Source organism: Apodemus sylvaticus, chromosome 7 (genome assembly GCF_947179515.1).
Source record: "Apodemus sylvaticus chromosome 7, mApoSyl1.1, whole genome shotgun sequence".
NCBI lineage: Eukaryota > Metazoa > Chordata > Mammalia > Rodentia > Muridae > Apodemus > Apodemus sylvaticus.
The window spans coordinates 1396605-1416297 of NC_067478.1; the positions used below are offsets into that span (position 1 = coordinate 1396605).

The following is a 19693-nucleotide window of genomic DNA, read 5'->3' on the forward strand; positions in this document are numbered from 1 at the left end:
GGTGTGCATTATTATTTTAAACTAGGGGCCAGCCTACTACTATCCCTATTAGTAGTTCAATAATAAATATCTTAATTTTAATTAGACCAGGCTGGCCTTAAACTCACAGAAATCTGCTTGCCTGTGCATCCCAAGTGCTGGGATTAAAGGCATGTGCCACTGCCAGCCAGGTAAAGTGCTGCCTTGTGTGTGTGAAACTTGGAGTTTGCTCCCCAGCACTGTAGCTATATCAAGCAAGACGGGGAAGATGGCGCAGTGGGTAAAGTGCTTGCCATGCAGCATGAGGCGTACGCTTGGACCCTTAGCATCATGTAAACACTGGGTAGTGTAGCGCGTGTTTATAGAGCCCCAGTGCTGAGGAGGCAGGGACAGGAGGTGCCCTGAAGTTTGCTGGCCAGTCAGTCTAGCTCAAATAGAGTGCTAGCTTCATTGAGGAACAGTGTTTCAAAATATAAGGTGCAATAGTGACAGAAGAAATCAACCCATGTATATGTGCCAGCATGGGCAAGCACATATACACGTATCCATATGTATAAACACACACACACACACACACACACACACTAAATTAATGTTTAAAATTAAGAAAAATTAAAATTGAAAACATATAATTATAGCCTGGAGGCTATAATTGCAGCCTCCAGGAGCCTGAGGCAGAGGGATATTTGTGAGTTCAAGGCCAGCATGGTTTACATAGTTCTAGGACAGTCAAGGGTATTTAGATTCCTCTCTCCTTCCCCCAAAACAAAGTTAAAACAAATTAGAACACACACACACACCAAACCATCCCCTAGTAAGATGACATTTGAAATCAATTCTCTGAGCACAATAATTAATTTTTTTATTAAGACAGAAAAATTCACCAATGTCTTAATGATCTAAGAAATAACCAAATAAGTCAGAAGAGTCTAGACATTTTAGCTTAATGTGTACACTGTCAAAAAGACTTTTGTTCAACAGTCTCCAGTGTGCAGGCATGCATGCACGAAATGAATGTTATGACTGCCTTCCCCTAGACCCTGCAGCACAGAGGGGCCCATCCTGCCACGCAGCAACCATGGAGCATTAAATCTGGAACCATAGACTTTCTGTTCAGCCAGTTTGGGTGCAAAAAATTCTTTTAATCCATGTATGTTGCATATATACAAGTGAACCTATGCTTAAATGTTACCACATAGCCATTCAATTCTGAAATAACCTGAGTAACAGAACCTAAACTTTAACAATTAATTTAACAGTGATCATACTTAATCTCACGTTCCGTTGATTCCATCCTCGGCTCTTCCCTTCACATTGGATTTTCATGGACTTTTTTACTGAGTCTACAATTCAATTGATCATTTCAGGGAAATCTATAGGATGTAATAAATACAGTGTAGCTTTGAAAGTTGATGAAATGGCTCTGAGGGTAAAAGGCTCTGATGGCAAGCCTGGTGACCTGGGTTAGATCCCTCAGACTACGTTAATGGCAGAAGAGAACCAATTTCTGTAAATTGTCTTCTGACTACCACATGCATGCTATCATATCCATATATGTACACATGGATGCACACGCATGCACATATACAACTAAATGAATCACCAGACCTTCTGCATAATGGGCTCTATTAAGAGTCACACATAGACATGTGGCACCATGGTATCTCAGAGTATTCAGGTGGTGATTTCTTAAGAGTCTTAATGATTGTGAAAACCTTGGGTTAATCTTAAGGAAGGTATGAGGCTTTTGAGGCTGAGCATGGTTTGTGCATGCCTCTTAATCTAGTACTCAAGAGGGAGAAGCAGGAATATGTTTGAGTTTAAGACCAGCCTGGTCTATATAGTGAATTCCAAGACAGCCAGGAAGATAGAGAAAGACCCTGTCTAAACAAACAAACAAATAAATAAATAAAAGAAAAGAAAAATACTTTGTGCTCTTTCAAGATTATAATGACAACTCAGAAATTGTCAAATTATAAATTCAAAACTTTCAAATAAAAATATTTTAGTATGGTCTCCAGAATCCAATAGAGCAGATGGTGTCTTGTCACCCCTGTGCACACCTGTGTTTCATCACCCCCTTTCCACATCTATTTGGTGTAGAAACAATTGTGAAAACTAAAGAACTCACTAAGTAGTCAGGGTTTAAGTCTGTCATGGTTGAAGTGATTATTAGAAAATTTTAGATTTGAAGGATTACTCCATATTCTGTTCCTAATTTTAAAAGTAAGATTCTCTGTAGCAAACCAAACTAATATATAACAAAGTACCTTGGACCACAGCAACAGTCTGTGATAGAAGTACACGGCACTTATTCCGATCCTTCCCAACAAAGTCTTATCCACCTCACTGTACTGTGGATCTTTGCTAACTGAAACATAAAGCAGACATGGAAAGAAATGGAGACAGTCACTTAAGATGACTCAGAATTACTGACATCACTTCACAGACCTAGTGATGAAACCTGTCCCATCAATAAATCCATCCTGAAAGTTAATAGTGCCTTGTTGTTTTGTGGTTTTGAGACAGGGTCTTTCTATATAGACCTGGCTGTCTTGGAACTCACATTGTATAGGGGTCTGGCCTTGAACTCACAGAGATCGACCCGCCTCTGCCTCCCAAGTGTTGATATTAGAGGGGTATACCACAACACCCAGCCCAACAGTGGGTTTATTCTCAAAGAATTATTTAAAAGCTGAAACCGTATGGGCTGCATGAGCAGCCTAGGAGAGTTACTCTCTGGCCTTTTTCAGAAAGTTTGCTATTCTCTGATAGAGGCCACAGTAGTGACCCCACATGTGTCTTACTTCTATGATCCTAGCACTTGGAGGAAGGGGCAGAAAGATTAAAGACATAAGGCCAAGTCAGGTTGCATACTGAGAATGTCAAGAGAATGTCTTTTTTTGGGGGGGGGGAGATTTGGTTTTTTCGAGACAGGGTTTCTCTGTGTAGCCCTGGCTGTCCTGGAACTCACTCGGTAGACCAGGCTGGCCTTGAACTCAGAAATCCGCCTGCCTCTGCCTCCCAGAGTGCTGGGATTACAGGCGTGCGCCACCACTGCCCGGCTGAGAATGTTTTTTTAAAGGCTACACAATATTTTTTTTTGTAAATAGTAGAAACATCAGTGGTATAAAAAATATTTAGGTGTCCCTACATCATAATAATTAACCTAAATAGAAAGAAAATACATTCATGTTCTATAAAAACTTTGATACTAAAAACCAGTTTCTGTCCTTATATCTATAACCTAACATAGTAAGTAGATGGAAAAGTCCAGATTTCAGCCTATTTGAAACTTGTAAAGGGCTAACCCTCTGCATGAGGAGAGTTTCACCCTCCAGTCAAGAACCACATAATCCTCAAAACAAAAGAGTAACATTTTACCTGTTTCAGCAAATTCACAAAAAGGCACACCTGGCCTTTCTTCTTTATAATCTCCTGTGAGTGTTTCAGCAACACAAGCACAGAATCTCTGGAAATCTGCAAATTCTTCACAGCCCATTTTTATGCTAATGTACAGGTTTCCCAATTTGGTCCAGTCACCTTTTTCTTTACAAGTCTATTGAAATTGTTAAAAATTGAAAAAAGGAAAGAAGAGGAAGAGTAAAAGTAAAAATTCTACGGTCTCTGCAAGCACATGCTAGCACACAAGAAGGCACATGTAATTTATTAGAATAAGTGGGAACTGAAAACGTGACAAGCAATACCACTGAACCTGCACTTTTCTTACCACAGCAATCTGTGAACAGGTAACTAACTACTCGGTTACTCAGATGCTGCAGGACCTGACCGCACAGACCAACTGCTGTGAGAACTACCAACACCAGGGTGCGTGAGCATCTCTGTAGCAACATATTATTCTTGTACTGCTTTTGGAGGGGGCATGCTTTTACCATTATTTGGCCATTTATAATTTAGGGCCCACAGAAGAGATTTCAGTAAACTGTCTTTTATTTTCAATTACAAACTAAGAAAAGCTTTCTGTGGCAGTACACAGGTTGTGTCAAAGATTTAGCATCTGAGCAAGGCTGAGCCTATGATGAGAGGGAGCACAGCGGACATGCAGAGTCGAGCCATCTTCAGGGCCCCTCCTTACTCTGCTTCATTTCTAGCTATATGTGTGTGTCTATGTTTGGGCTTGCACATATGTGTGCTGGTGCATTTGGAGGTCAATGGACGGAGCCATATATTACAGCTTAAGTTACAGGTAGTTGTAAGCCACCTGACGTGGATGATAGGAGCTGGATTCAGATCCTCTGCAAGGTAGCAAGAGCTCTTGACCGGTGAGCCATTTCTCTAGCCACGCCCCTTCTTATTCTAAATGCCAGGAGATTGCACTGTGGTCCTGGGTCCCATCAGCTCAGACCTACAGCCATCTGCAGACAGTCAGCCAAGCATCTGCCCAGTACTGGATTACAGATCAAGCTTTAAACTGACTTTATTATGACACATGCTAACTCTGAAATGGAAGTAACTTTTAGGACTAACTTAGAATAGCAATCCTAGCTTAGTGTGTGTTGGGTAGTCCAATTAGAACCCAGGGCTATGTACACACTAGGAACAAGATCTCCTACAAAGCTTTGTCTTCATTCCACAGCCCTACAAATTCTGATGTTTGCCTTTCAAAATATTAATCTTTAAAGTATAACTACTAGACTTGTCTTCCGTAGCATTTTCTCTAAGAGCTGTTTCTATAGCTACCCCTAAAGTGGACTGGTCAAACATTTGTTATGGCTTTGGAGCCCAGCAGTCCCTATGAAGACAAATGGCGTACCTCCACTTTGCTCAAGGCTGAGTCTAAGTCACACTTCCAGCTCTTTTTCAGCTGCCTCACTCGCAACCTTCAAATGACATAAGAGAGAGAGTTGGTTATGCTTACTTCATCCCCACGTCACCAATGTCCTAGTGCACAGAAGACACCCTCCAAGTTCTTTACAGTCAAATTCTCTGAAAACTACATGTTTATTTAGTATGCTTATGTATGTGGCCGTATGTTATATGTGGGCATGTTCATGCCACAACATACTTGCAGCAGTCAGTTCTCTCCTTCTCCATGTGTTCTGGATATTGAACTTAGCTCATCAGGCTTTGTAACAAGTGCCTTTAGCTGCTGAGCCAAATTCTGGCCCCTGCTTCTGACTTTCTGGCTTCAGCCTTTTTTTTGTGTAGCCCTGACTGGCCTTGAACTCAGAAATCTGCCTGCCTCTGCCTCCCAAGTGCTGGGATTAAAGGTATGGGCCACCACTGCCCGGCTGGCTTCAGCCTTCTAAGTACTGGTATTACAGGTATGTGCTACTATGTGAACCTAAATGAATTATTTTTCTATCTACAAAAAAAAAAATAGCCTGGAATTGAATTAAACCAACTTAGGGAGAATTGACATCTTTATTTTGTCTCTCGATTCATAAACAGTATGTTTAATTTCTTTCAACATTTCATGGCTTCCAGCATACAATGCGAGTATGTTCTATAGACTTTGTACCTAGCATTTCATGTTTTGAGCTATGTAATAGTGCTGTTTTAGATGGTGATTCCTAGGCTCCTTGCTGTTGTAGAGGAACATGGCTGATCTGTGGGCTGGTGTTCATTCTGCAACCTTGCTGTACTCGTTCATTAGGGCTCTTTGTCACATAGGTTTACAATTCATGCCACCTACAAGTACAGGATATTATTTTACTTCCAATTTATACATCTTTTATTTTCATTTCTTATCACGTGAGCCAGAAGGCATGGGCAAATGGTTTTAATGGAAGTATAGGTAGTGTCTTGTCTTGTTCTCAGTCCTGAAAAGAACCCTGTCTTTATTCAAGTATGACTGTTGGTTGTTTTTCTTTTTTTTTTTGTCTTTTATTTATTTTTACACTCCAGATTTTATTCTCCCCCTCCCCCCATCCACCCTCTGACTGTTCCACGTCTCATAGCTTCTCTCTACCCCATCTCCATGAGGATGTCCCAGCTCCCAGCCCTCACCCAACCAGACCTCTAAACTCCCTGGGTCCTCCAGTCTCTTGAGGGTTAGGTGCATCTTCTCTGACTGAACCCACCAGACACGGCAGTCCTCTGCTGTATATGTGTTGGGGCCTCATATCAGCAGATGTATGCTTATTGGTTTGTGGTACAGTGTTTGAGAGATCTCAGGGGCCCAGGTTAATTGAGACTGCTGGTCCTCCTACAGGATCACCCACCTCCTGGGATTCTTCCAGCTTTTCCTTCATTCAACCATCAGCTTCTGTCCACTGACTGGGTACAACTATCTGCATCTGACTCTTTCACTTTTTGTTGGGTCTTTTGGAGTACGGTCATGATAGGTTCCTTTTTGTGAGCACTCAGGCCTTGGGAGCTCCCCTTGAGCTGGATCCCACTTTAGTCCTCTCTTTACCAAGTTAAAAAAATTGTCTTCCATTCCTAATATGTCAAGAACTTTTTAAGATCATAAAAGATACTGATTTATAGCTCTTAAAAAACATTTAAAAGTGTGTGTGTGTGTGTGTTTTGCCTGCATGTATGTGCACCATATGAGAGTCTGGTACCATCAGAGGCCAACAGACAGGATCAGATCTCCTAGAACTGGAGTTGCAGATGGTTGTGAGCTACCATATGGGTGCTGGGAATCAACCCTGGGTCCTTTGGAAGAGCAGTAGTACTCTTTGCTGCTGGGGTCCTGCTCCAGCTCCACAGCTTGAAGACGGAGTATCATATAGCCCAGGCTGGCTAGGGCTAGATTTGAGTTCCTTCTATGTGGCCTGTGCTAGATTTGAGTTCCTGATCATCCTGCCTTTGTCTCCCAAGTGCTAGATTACAGGTACTGAGTTGCCACACCTAGCATCTCTTAATTTCTTGTACCCACTTTGGTTTTTAATTTTAAATTTTTGAAACAGGGTTTCGTTATGTAGCCTTGGCTGTCCTGGAACTCATTATACAGACCAAACTGGCCTCAAACTCACAGAGATCCATCTGCCTCTGCCTCTGCCTCCTGAGTGATTTGATTAAAGGTGTGTGCCACCATGATGGGCCCACTTTTTTTTAAAATATGGATAATACCAGGCTCAAAAATGTTGATACACTTACCATGGTGGCACATACTGCCAAGTGGAAGATAGAGACAGGAGGATTAGGAATCCTTGCACTGACTACATACTGAGACCCCTTGGGTGCAAACCAAAACAAACCAATGGCAGAAAGAAAGAAATATAGGTCAATAAAAATTACTCTCTCCCATTTTCTGGAATTATGTGTAAATTCACTTGGATTCATCTTTAAAAAAGGAGTAGACTTCTCAAGAGAAACTATCTGGCCATCGGGGTAGCATTTTTAGAAGCTTTTAAATTGTGGATTAAATTTCTTCTATACTTTATACAAGTATTACGACCTAGAAATTGTTGCATTTCATCTTCGCTGCTGAGTTCACACATAGTTAATGTTTTCAGCAATCTTTTCAGTGGCAGGATGGTCTGTACTGACTGACCCCTTCATTCCTGACCATTTACAACTTATGTCTATGCCTTTTTTTTTAAAGAAATAACTGTGTATGTATGGTGTGTGTGTGTATGGTGTGTGTGTGTGTGTGTGGTGTGATGGCATGTGTGTATGGGGTGTGTGTGTGTATGGGATGTGTGTGTGTATGGGGTGTGTGTGTGTGTGTATGGGGTGTGTGTGTGTGGTGTGTGTGTGGTATGTGTGTGTATGGTGTGATGGCATGTGTGTATGGGGTGTGTATGGGGTGTGTGTGTGTGTGTATGTGTGGTGTGTGGTGTGTGTGTGTGTGTGTGTGTGTGTGTGTGTGTGTGTGAAGTGTCATTCCTCAGGATCTGTCCTGTAAGGAGTAGAGGAAGCATGGCAGAGGTGACTCAAGGGTGACTCAGAGGGAATGGGAAACCTCTTCTGGGCCATATGTTGGTAGCACTTGCAGAAAATGTCTACCACAGCTTTCTCCCTGGGATGTTTATACCCAAAGACTGTTCCTACTAAGATTAGTTGTCTGCCTCCTTGAAGCAAGCTACTTCTGTCTGTATCTGTTTGTCTTCTCTACATTCTCTCACCACCCCAGTAAGGTTCAAGTCTTTGAGGCCAAGCAAGGGTTCAGCACAGTTTACCTTGTTTTTGAGACTAGGTTTCTCACTAAACCCAGAACTCACTAAGCAAGGCTGGATGGCCAGCTGACCCCAGTGATTTACCTGTCTGTCTCCTCAGCACTAGGATCACAAGCATCTATGATCAGCTAGAGACTAAACACAAATCCTCACACTCATGTAATAAGCACTTTACTATTTCTCCAACCCAACAAGATTTGCTTTCCTATTTTTCAATACAGGTCTATTGTTTGCTTTTTACATTACTAGAGATGGAACCGAGAACCTTGTACATGCCAGGCAAATGTTCTCCTGAAGGACACCAAGTCCTATGGCAGTATACTAAACCAGAGATTAAATCAATGGTTGGGGTTTCATGAGCTGGGTAGACATGGTGAATGAGGGGAAGTGAGCGCACCAGGCTAACAAGAGCAAGCCAGGGAGAAAACAAAATCGAGCATGATTTGCATGCACACTGGTGCAAACTAAGCACAATTAAATAAGTAAGCAGGCAAATGTAAGCAAAGAAAAGCTTCTTTGCCCTCAGAGGACACTATGGCTAAATGAGGGACCACACAATCAGACTCAGGTCAGCTGTGGTCAGAGGCAGGAAGAGGCTTATAATGGGTGACAAACTTGCCCCTGAGACAGGAGTGTTGAGATGAGCTCTGATTTTACCTCTCTTGGTCCCCACCAAGATACATACCTGACAGTCTCCTGTCTTACCTGGATTTGGCTTCCAGAACTGCAGATATTTCTTGTTGGGATGCTTGTGCTTGGTGTAAAAGCTTAACAATGTAGTTCAAGTGCTCGGGGTCAGGTACCATCCCAGCTTCAATGAACTGCAGGAGGAGGAGAAGGAGAAGAAGAAAAACAGTAGTCATTCTTGTAAAAATATGAAAAAACTGTGAGGCCAGTATATGAGAAAAAACTAACACATAGGCAGCAGGAGTCAGACACAGGCACAGGGGACTCGAAATATCAAAACTTAGTAGCAAAGTTTGAAGTAATGTTATCAAGTATTTGAGGACCACAGAAAGATGTCCTCAGAATTTTCAGCAAACATGGGAACAATATTTATGAATATCAAAATGAACTTTCTTTCCATCCTTGGGTTGTCTCAACTACTTTGTTGTGTAATTCTTATCTGGTACTGTCTGTCCCACTGTAGCTCTGGTCTGGCATTGACACATCATCCCTGATGGTAAATGGTGAGAAGTTTGTCCTGAGCTTCACCCCAGCCCTTGCCAGTGCAGAACTGAAAAATACTTAATAAAGTAACAACATGCATAGCTGATGGTCTGAATGCAGTCATCTACTTAATTTTGAGACTTTCCCCCTCAGTTCTCATAGGTCCCGCTTCTTGTCATTTCCATGTACCTCAGCTTGGATGGAGAGCACTGACTAAAGTACCTGGATGCCTGTGGTCTGAGACTGGATGAACGGAAGGCAGATATCCCAAAGTTATTTTAAGACGTTGGGAAGCCTTGAAGTTACGGTGAATTCTGCTAGAGGTCCTGTGACTAGGCCACGGAGTGCTACTCCATGACTGGGAGACTGACTCAGCTGAGAGTGTATGGATGATACTTCTTCAGGATCTACTATGGTTCTATTATCCTACTGAGAAATTAATTGAACATTGAGATCTTTATATTTTACTATTTACTTATTTTGTGATATGTATACTTATATGTATATGTATATATATATATATATATATATATATATATATATATATATATATATATATATATATATATATTAATATTTGTGTGTGTGAGATTTGGGGATCATACTTGCCATGGCTGCATGTGGTCAGAAGACAACTTCTGACAGTAAATTCATCTTCCACCTTGTTGGAGACAGGCTATCTTTCATTATTTGTGTACCCTAGACTAGCTGTTCCTATTGGCTTTTGGGCTATTCTCCTGTCTCTGTCCCCTACGTCAATAGTGTCATGTTTACAGAATCAGCACTTCACCCAGCTCTTTATGTATGTTCTGAGTCTGAAACTCAGGGCCTCCTGCTTTCATGGCAAGTACTTTTACCCACTGAGCCCTGTCCTAAGTCCCCTCAAAATGTTTTTAATATTTGAGGGAATGTATGACTTCCTTCATCTAGATTTGGAAGGAATAACAGGGATTAAAAGTTGAGGTAGTGTCCTGGTTATATTTGTTTATGTGTTTGTTTTGTCAAGTTGAGTTGTCTGAGAACAGGGAACTATGATTGAGAAAATACTTTCATAAGACTGGTCTATAGGAAAACTTGTGGGACATTTCCTTAACAGTGATGAATGCAGTTAGGCCCAGTCTACTGTGGACAGTGCTGCTCCTGGACAGATGGTTCTGGGCTGTATGGAGAAGCAGGCAGAGCAAGCCACGAAGAGCAAGTCAGTCGGCAGCTTCTTCATGGCTTCTGATCCTATTCCTGATTCCAGTTTCCTGTCCTAGTGTCCTTTCTGAAGGCCTATTATTAAGCTATGTAAACTGAAACACACATTCTCTTGCCTGGGTTGGATTTGGTTATGGTGTTTTATGGCTGCAATAGATACCCCAGCTAAGACAGAAGGAATAACAAAACAGCAGGAGAGTGGAGAAGTTGGTTTTCATGTGAGGTGCCATTTGGTCGTTAAGAACTTAAAGCTAAAATCAGATAGTTTCCTTTACTAAAGGGAATAGCAATAGCAGAAACTCACCAAGGATCTCCTCTTTTTGACTTGTAGGGAAACTGCCTTAAACTCAATAGTGAATTCTGAGCAGGTTCTAGACTCCTTTCTAAGCCATCTGATTAAACAAACTGGAAACTATTTTGGTAAAAATCTGCTTCCTGCCTATTACAAACTTGAGTCTTGGAAATGTCTTTTAGCTCCTCTGGATGTAATGCATGGTCATTTTTATTTTTAAAAAGGGAAACAGTTTCCCTCCCAAAGCTATGGAACTTTAAAACATAATACAGAAAGCACCCTGAGGGTCACTGCTCTCTCCTCTAACACCGCAAGCCACACCTGCTGGTCTCTGCACTCCCTACCATGCTGTGATGTGTGATCAGAAGGACAGAACCAACTAGAAAACATGTGGAAGAACACATTAGTTGCCTGGGAACTGGTTTCATTCAAAGCTACCTTTCAGCTGGGCATGATGGCTCACATCTTTAATCCTAGCACTTGAGAGAGAGGCAGTTCTCTGTGAGTTTGAGGCTACCTTGGTCTCTGTAGTGAGTTCCAGGTAGTCAGAACTATATGATGAGACACTATCTCAAAAAACAAAACAAGACAAAAAAAATACAATAAAATCTTATCCTTTAAAATTGCTCAAAAACCAGGATAAGTATAAATATGTCTTAACAAGCTAGGTTAGCTTAACAGCCTACTTATGAACATAAACTCTGAATTTCTGTTTTCTCCATGGTCTGTAGTATATTGGACGGGGTATATTGTATATTATATTGCTAGAATCAGGAGCAATAACATTCAAGGAAATATTATATTGCCATTGCTGGACTCTGAAAGTCCCCAGATACTGAAACTACATTAAACAACTTTCATACTAACTGTGGAACCAAAAACCTCTACAAAACACACCCTGGTCCCAAGATAAACCAAATCATTGTTAGACATTCTGTTTTCTTTAACTGCTCTGGTTGAGAAATATTTTTTTTTAAAGGCAGGATCTCATGTTGCCTAGCCTGGCCTCAAACACACTACTTCTGATTCCCCTGCCTCTACCTTTGGAGGACTAGAAGTACAGATATTTGCCACCACACCTGTTTTCATCCAGTGCTGGTCGGTGCTTATCAGGTATTTTGAAGCATTCAACAAAAGTTAAACTTGGTAGCTGAAGCTGTACCTCAGCTGGTAAAAAGGCTCGCTACACACACGAGGGCCTGGATGTGGGTCTTCAGCAAGGAGCCCAGGCTGTGACCCCAGTGCTCGGGAGGGAGACAGGAGTCCTGGAGCCCAGGCCTGTGATCCCAGTCTAGGGAGGGAGACGGGAGTCCTGGGGTCCTGATACCTAGGCAGCCTGGCCTAAACCAGCTGGAAAGTGATGCTGACCTCTAGGCTCCACGAATGCACATACTTACATACACATTTAGTTTTTAGTGTGTTTTTGGGGTAACATTAAAATTCTTATTTCTCATTTTGCTTAATGCCAAATTTAAAACCAATTCTTAACTACTTTTAGTTACAGTTTTTATTTATATACTGATTTGCTTTGTTGTGATCTTAAGAATTTCAGAGAAAGAATTCTTTTAGTTATATTTAAGAAATAGAGATGAAGATAATATATAATAAGAAAGCAGTCATTTGAATACTTAGAAGGAGAGTGCTTCTGAACTATTTCAGGAGAAAAAAGGACATTTACGAATTCTTCAACAAGTAGAACACTGATAAGACAGAATGAATTATGTAGAGGGTCTTCTTTTGCTATTCCCTATTAGAGATAAAAGAAAATAAAATCATACCTTGCAAAAAATCTCAATTAAAGCAGGTACAGCATTCCTTAACTTCATAGCTGCTACATACTCAAATATTTTTAGTAATATTTTCAGAGCAGGCTGAAAGAAGAAACAAAAATCACGCTCAATTTCATGTCTCTCAGTGCCTTAAATTTTACAAATCTATTTATACTGAAAAACACATTGTCTGGTGAGTATATGGCAGGCATGAATGGAAGCGCTAACTTTAAACACACACACACACACACACATATGATGAGCACAGACAGGGTGATCAGGGACCAGATTACTCACCAGCATTTTAGCCATTATGCTGAGCTGCACTACCTGAAATACTTCTTTCAATAAACAATGCTTGAGTAAAGAAATCAGGAGGTCATTTAGCACTTGTAAACTGAAGTGTATTCCTGGGGGAAACTTTCTGTAGTACTCCAGAAATATGTACGCTGAAAGCAAAAAAAAAAAAAAAAAAAAAAAAAAAAAAAAAAAAAAAAAAAAAAAATTAGTCATTTGCTGCTCTTAAGACAGCCATATTGCTGAAAGTAGATGAGTCTTCTGTAAAGGCATTATATAAATTCATTCCTTTAAAGGGACCAGAAATGTCAGAAATATTTGATGAAAATGAAAGCAAAAAGTCCAAATGGTGAATGGCGGTGACATGAGAAGTCAAGTATGATCAGCATCAGTGTGCACAGTGTGAAGCACACAGTGTGATCAGTGTGTAGTGTGATCAGTGTGTAGTGTGATCAGTGTGTAGTGTGAAGTGCACATTGTGAGCAGTGTGCAGTGTGAAGCACACAGTGTGATCAGTGGGCACAGTGTGAAGCACAGTATGATCAGTGTGAAGTAAGCTGCAGTGTGATGTGTGCAGTGTGAAGCGCAGGGTGAAGTGCACTGCACAGTGTGATCAGTGTGCACAGTGTGAAGCACAGTGTGAAGCGAGCTACTCAGTGTGATCAGTGCACAATGTGAAGTGAGCTGCACAGTGTAATCAGTGTGCACAGTGTCAAGTGCAGTGTAAAGTGCACTGTGTAGTATGATCAGTGTGCAGTGAGCAACACAATGTAGTCAGTGTGCACAGTGTGAAGCACACAGTGTGATCAGTGTACAGTATGAAGTGAGCTACACAGTGTAGTCAGTGTGCACAGTATGAGTAAGCTACAGTGTGATCAGTGTGCATAGTATGAAGCAAGATACACAGTATCATCAGTGTGCAATGTGAAGCGAGCTGCACAGTGTGATCAGTGTGCAGTGAAATGCACAATGTAGTCAGTGTGCACAGTGTGAAGCAGTGTGATCAGTGTGCAGTGTGAAGTGAGCTACAGTGTAGTCAGTGTGCACCGTATGAAGCAAGCTACAGTGTGATCAGTGTGCACAGTATGAAGCAAGCTACACAGTATGATCGATCAGTGTGCAGTGTGAAGTGAGCTGCACAGTGTGATCAGTGTGCAGTGTGAAGTGAGCTGCACAGTGTGATCAGTGTGCAGTGTGAAGTGAGCTGCACAGTGTGATCAGTGTGCACAGTGTGATGCACAGTGTGATGCTGCACAGTGAACCACCACACTCATGACTCCCAGAAGGCTCTGCAGCTTGCACAGGGAGATGCGCAGTAATGTGGTGAAGGGTGAGGACTACTCTGACACTTAGTAGTCACTGCTTTGTCAACATATTGACCTGCATTTTTTAAAATTTCAGTTTATTGTTATGGACTAAGAAATTATCCATTTCCTTTAAGAAAGTAGTTTATGTCTATCTAATTCCTTAATCTATTTTCTGTACAACACTCAACCATTTTCAGTTTTATTCCACATTAATTTTACTAAACTTGACTGAGTTCGCTTTATCATTGTTCCCATTCCAAAATTTTAGCCCAAATCTGCACATCTTAGCTAAAATTTCCTTAGCAAAAACACTTTTAATTTTATGTTATTTCCACCACAAATTACTATCTTAATTACCCAATATCCCCTGGGAAAGTCACTAGCTAATGAAAACGTTCAACAAAACTGAAAAGTTAAATAGGTTTAAAAATATCATGTAACATCTGGGTGGTGCTAGCACCTTTAATTCCAGCACTTGAAAGGCAGGGTCAGGCTGACCTCTGAGTTTGAGGCCAGCCTGGTCTACAGAGCTAGTTCTAGGACAGCCTGAGCTACACAGAAACCACTCCTGACTCACGAAACCAAAAACCAAATCACACAAACAAAAATAAATAAATAAATAAATAAATAAAAATTTTTAAAAAATTAAAAAAACCTGAAACCAACCAACACAAAACAAAAAAAAATCCCAAATCCCAAACTAAAACTATCATGTAGCAACGGTCAGCTTTGTTATAACGCTGTTTATATGTTACACGTGTTTTCCCTAAGAACATACAGATAGTGTTTGTGTTCTGAACTGTGTTACAGAACACAAAAATTACAAAATTACATTTGCTTATTTTTGATACATGAGTGTGGTTATGTGTGCACAGCTCTGGGAGCCAGTGTTCTCCTCCTGCGTGTGGACTGAGGAGCGAGCCAGGCTACGCTGTCAGCAAGCCTCAGGAGGCTCAGTCTCCAACCTCTCTGTTCTGTGGAGAGCTGTGCAGACCAGGTGAGGCTGGAACTCACAGTGATCATCCTGCTTTACCTCCTCGGTGTTAAGGTTACGGGTGTGCACCATTAAGCCCAGCTACAGATACGTTTTTACAGTCATTCTGTTTTTGTATTAACAGTTGTTTGTATAAAAGCAAATGAACTGCTAACATGAGATATCTGTTACTATATCATTCATGACTAAAACTAGGAGGACTAGGATTTATTAAAAGAGTAGTTAGAAAGTTGGTTAGTGTATGTGCACTGTTTACCAACATGTACCCTTTGTTCTTGTTTTAATATATTTAAAAATTTTTAATGTAAATTTTTTTCTTTCAAAATGATCCTCCTGGGGCAAGTTAGTTGCTTCAGTGAGTGTTTGCTGCTAAGCCTGAAGACCTAAGTTTGATCCCTGGGACCCACATGATGGAGAAAAGAGAACTGACTTCTGAAAATTGCTGTCTGGCCTTCCCCTGTATGCTGTGGCTTGTATATATGTGGAGACACACATCCTCACACTTTCACGCACACACTGTAATAAATTTTTTTAAAAAGAAGATCCTCCTTGTCTGGTTGGAAGGTTTAAACATTCGCAGCTTCTACCATGTAAGGCAGTTGGTGCTTCCTGACTGAGAGTTAGGCATGCTGGGGTGTTAACTCCCCAACCTCTTCTTTTTTAAATTAGGAGCACATGTTTTTAAAACTACTGGCTTTTCCTTCCCAGATGTTGTCAACTCTCCCAGTAGGAAACAATATCATGTATTTGTAAATAGCTGGCGGAACTCCTGTCAGTCTTCCACTGCAAAGCAGAGTGAACCATGCTGTTGACCCCTCAGCATTGTGGGTATACTTAACGCTCTTTAGTGCTTCCAAACTGTATGTTGTATGTATATTACTGGACCAGATTTTTCCAGAGGCTACAGACAGAACTAGACCTTGGACGGGATCCTAGATCAGAGGAAAACAGCCAAGGTGAGTTTGGTCAGAAGTGATGTGTAATTTACTGAAGATGAGGGCGCAGCACACTTACACAAAAGGATGCTGTATCTTCAGAAACTACTCACTGAGATTCAGAGGCAGAGAGGAACAACTATACGCAGAATATTGTGTAAGAGTTTAATTTTTAAATTTTATTTCTAAAGATTTATTTTCATTTCCTGTGAGCAAGTGTTTGCCTACAAGCATCTGTGCGCACCGTGTGTGTGCTTGGTGCCTTGAAGAGACTGGGAGGAAGCATCACCCCCCCCCCCCCCCCGAAGTAGAGTTAAGATGGTTGTGAGACCTCTGATGTGGATGCTGGCTTCTCTGACCACTGCCAACTCTCCACCCTCATTCTAGTTTTTTGTTTTTTGTTTTTTTTTTCAAGACAGGGTTTGTCTTGAAAACTTGTAGCCTTTGCTATCCTGGACTTTTTCTGTAGACTAGGCTGGACTCAAACTGACAGAGGTCTGCCTGCCTCTGCCTCCTGAGTGCTGGTAATGATTAAAGGCATATGCTACTATTGCCCCATTTCATTTTTAATTTATGTATACATGAACTTTGTGTGTGGGCTTATGCATATGAGTGAAGTACTGGAGGAGGCACTGGTTGGCCAGGAGTTACAGGCAGTTATCACCTGCCCATCATGAGTGCTGTGAACCAAACTCAAGTCCTGTGCAAGGGCAGTGCATGCTCTTAACCACTGAAGCGTCTCTTTAGGCCCCTTGGAACTTACCTTGACGTGACAGCACACACACACACACACACACACACATACACTCTCCCTCTCTCTCATGGATGCACACACACACATACTTTCTCATGGATGCACACACATACACATACATGCACACATGCACTTGTACATACAGTGTGCACATACATGCACGCACACATGCACGCCTTTCTACAGATACACATATATGTGTACACATGTGCATGCACAGGCACGCACACAAAGACACAGACACACACACACAATTCAGATGCTTTCCTTGTGGCCACTGATCCTTACAGTTTTATATCTTGGGAGTTTCCCATGGTACCCACTCATGTCAGCCTCTTTTCACAGCTTTGGAATGATTTCTGAAACTTGAAAACTTACTTACATTTAATCCTAACTTCTCCTTGGCCATCATAGTCCCTAGATCACAAGTAAATTCTCATATTCTCATATAAGGTCCTATTGCCTCTAGTTTACCAACTTCCATATTAGACATGGGTGCCCTTGAATGTTTTCAGAGGCTAAGGCTGATGTGGACAGGTATGGAGCTGTAATGCTCTGTAACTACCATACTGCATGGCTTTAGGATCTGGGTCAGGGAACAAATGCATGGAAACTTTGGATTTTATCCTCTTGGGGCTTATAATCTAGCGTGGTGAGGAGAGGAGGCAGGGATGGGTGAAGCTGAGGACTCAGGCAAAGGCTAACGGAGGGAGCCATCTTCTCAGTGAGGACCGAGCCTGTTGGTAGTGCTGTATGGGACTTGATAGGAGGCTGCCTGGGCAAGGAGGGGAAATGTGGAAAAAGAAGGATGGAGGGGAAGATTCAGGATGGAAAGTCGACCTGCACAGAGAGCAAGACACATGAAATTTCTAAGTCATGAAATACGAGTATGTAAGAGAGTTATGTCGTTAGGTGAACATAGTTTTTAAACTAACGAAAATAAAATATTTCTCATTAATCATTTCTAAGGCCAACAGAGCCAATATTAGGCAAGGCATTCAGTTTTTATACTTAAGTTTAAGAATACATTTTAGCTGTGTGTTTACTGTTTTCTGAGATAGGGTTCTCTGTGTAGCCATGGCAGGCCTGGCACTCACTCTGTAGACAAAGCTCGCCTTCAACTTTAAGATCCACTTGCCTCTGCATCCTGAAAGCTGGGATTAGAGGCATGTGCTACCAATGCCTAGCTAGCAGTTTTTTAATTAAGCATTATTGTGTATGTCTGTGTATGATGCATGCAATGGGGTATGAGTAGAAGACACCTTTGTAGATGGGGCCCTACCCTTCCACAGGTAAGTAAGACTCAGGGACCACATGCCAGGCTGCCAGGCTTTCACTGCCCACTCACCTTCCTGGACTAACTGTGTGAGGCCATTCAAAGGAATGTGTAATTACAATTCAGTTTTTCCATACCTGCTCGATGCAGCAAACGCTGCTCATTGACACTTATGTATTTCTTAAACACATCCATGCAGATCTACAAAAGTCATAAAACATTAAATTACCTTCATATGCTTTACAAACAAGCAAAAAGTAATGAGTTTAGAGTAGTATAATAAGAGTTGATGTTTAAATTAATTCACAGGCTTAAAATGTATACTGGACTGATCCCTCTGCCTCTGCCTCCCATGTTCTGGCATTTTAGGTCTGTAACACCATGGCCAGCTGAATGGCCACTATGGTTGTGATGATGCCAAGAGCTAGCAAGGATGAGATGCAGCCAGACCTTCCAGACACTGTTGTGTGTGTTCTCCAGGAAACATGAAAAGAGAACCAATAGTATCATTGTTTTATTATCCAGATAGGGAACAATGCAAATGTCCATCGACCTTAATGCTTGCTGGTAGTTACTGATAATTTTGTAGAATAGAATATTAATTTTTACAGCATAAGGAGAAAGAAACATTAATAATTAGATGTCAGGGCCACTCACTATGGTATGCATCTTTAGTCTGGGAGGCTGGCAGCAGGAGTTTGAGATCAGTCTGATAAATACAGAAGACTCTGTATGGACCCACACATATAGTTTATATAAAGCATAAGCCCAGATGAAAATTGTTATGCTCTCAGAGCATTGGAACAGTCAGATAAAATGTATGAGGCGAGACTGGCTCTGCCTCAGACAGGGCTTTACCTTCTCATCCCCCTGCTCAGGCACATGGACAAACTTGCACTGTGCTCGCTCACAGCCACGCAATGTGTTAAAATGAAGTTTGCAGTATCTGTGGGGTATCACCAACCCTAAGGGCTTCTGGAACACCTACAAGATTAAAAAAACCTTTTCTGTGTTAATCATAAGACATAATCAAGTGAGGGCACATATGAGTCCAAGCTTTAATGTAAAAACTAGTTCAGCATGATTTATGTGTGACTTTATCAACTTCTCATATAAAAGATTCTGTCAGGATTATGACTATTCTGTTTCATAATTTTTTCTTTTTCCTTGAGACGGGCTCTCACTATGTAGACCAGACTGTCCTTGAACTCAGAGACGTGCCTGCCTCTGCCTCCCACTGGGATTAAAAGTATGCACACTACCACTCGGCTCCAACCATGTGCCTTTAAATGCTTACACAGGGCTCCTCTCTCTCTCCCAACCCCTCCTTCACAGAAAGTGCATTATAACCATAGAACACATTGCATTTCAGATGCATGTATTAGAAACAAAACTCTCCTTGGTTTCTGACTAACAAAGGAAAGAGAAATGGTAACGTTGGATTTAATCCAGTGTCTCCCAGTTTACGGTCCTTCCTGCTCCTCCCAGCTTTCAGTTCAGAGGCTCCTTCTGTTTCAAACTGTCAGTGGTGAACTAGTCTCTGCAGCTTATTCCTCCCTAATGCCCACCCTAAATCTGGATGTCTGCAACTGTTTAAAAAGGAGATGGACCCTTCTGATTGTATTTCCCT

General features: G+C 41.4%; 1 protein-coding gene across 1 annotated transcript in view; it reads right to left on the reverse strand.

The window, feature by feature from the left end:
• Positions 1-19693, reverse strand: part of Topaz1 (testis and ovary specific TOPAZ 1) — a 52281-nt gene that overhangs the window by 7551 nt on the left and 25037 nt on the right. Inside the window, exons 8-15 of the mRNA XM_052189256.1 lie at positions 18922-19047; positions 18201-18264; positions 12798-12949; positions 12510-12602; positions 8775-8890; positions 4754-4820; positions 3364-3538; positions 2250-2350 (exon numbers count right to left, since the gene is read on the reverse strand). Of these exons, the coding sequence (XP_052045216.1) occupies positions 2250-2350; positions 3364-3538; positions 4754-4820; positions 8775-8890; positions 12510-12602; positions 12798-12949; positions 18201-18264; positions 18922-19047 (894 nt within the window). The remainder of the gene's footprint in view (positions 1-2249; positions 2351-3363; positions 3539-4753; positions 4821-8774; positions 8891-12509; positions 12603-12797; positions 12950-18200; positions 18265-18921; positions 19048-19693) is intronic.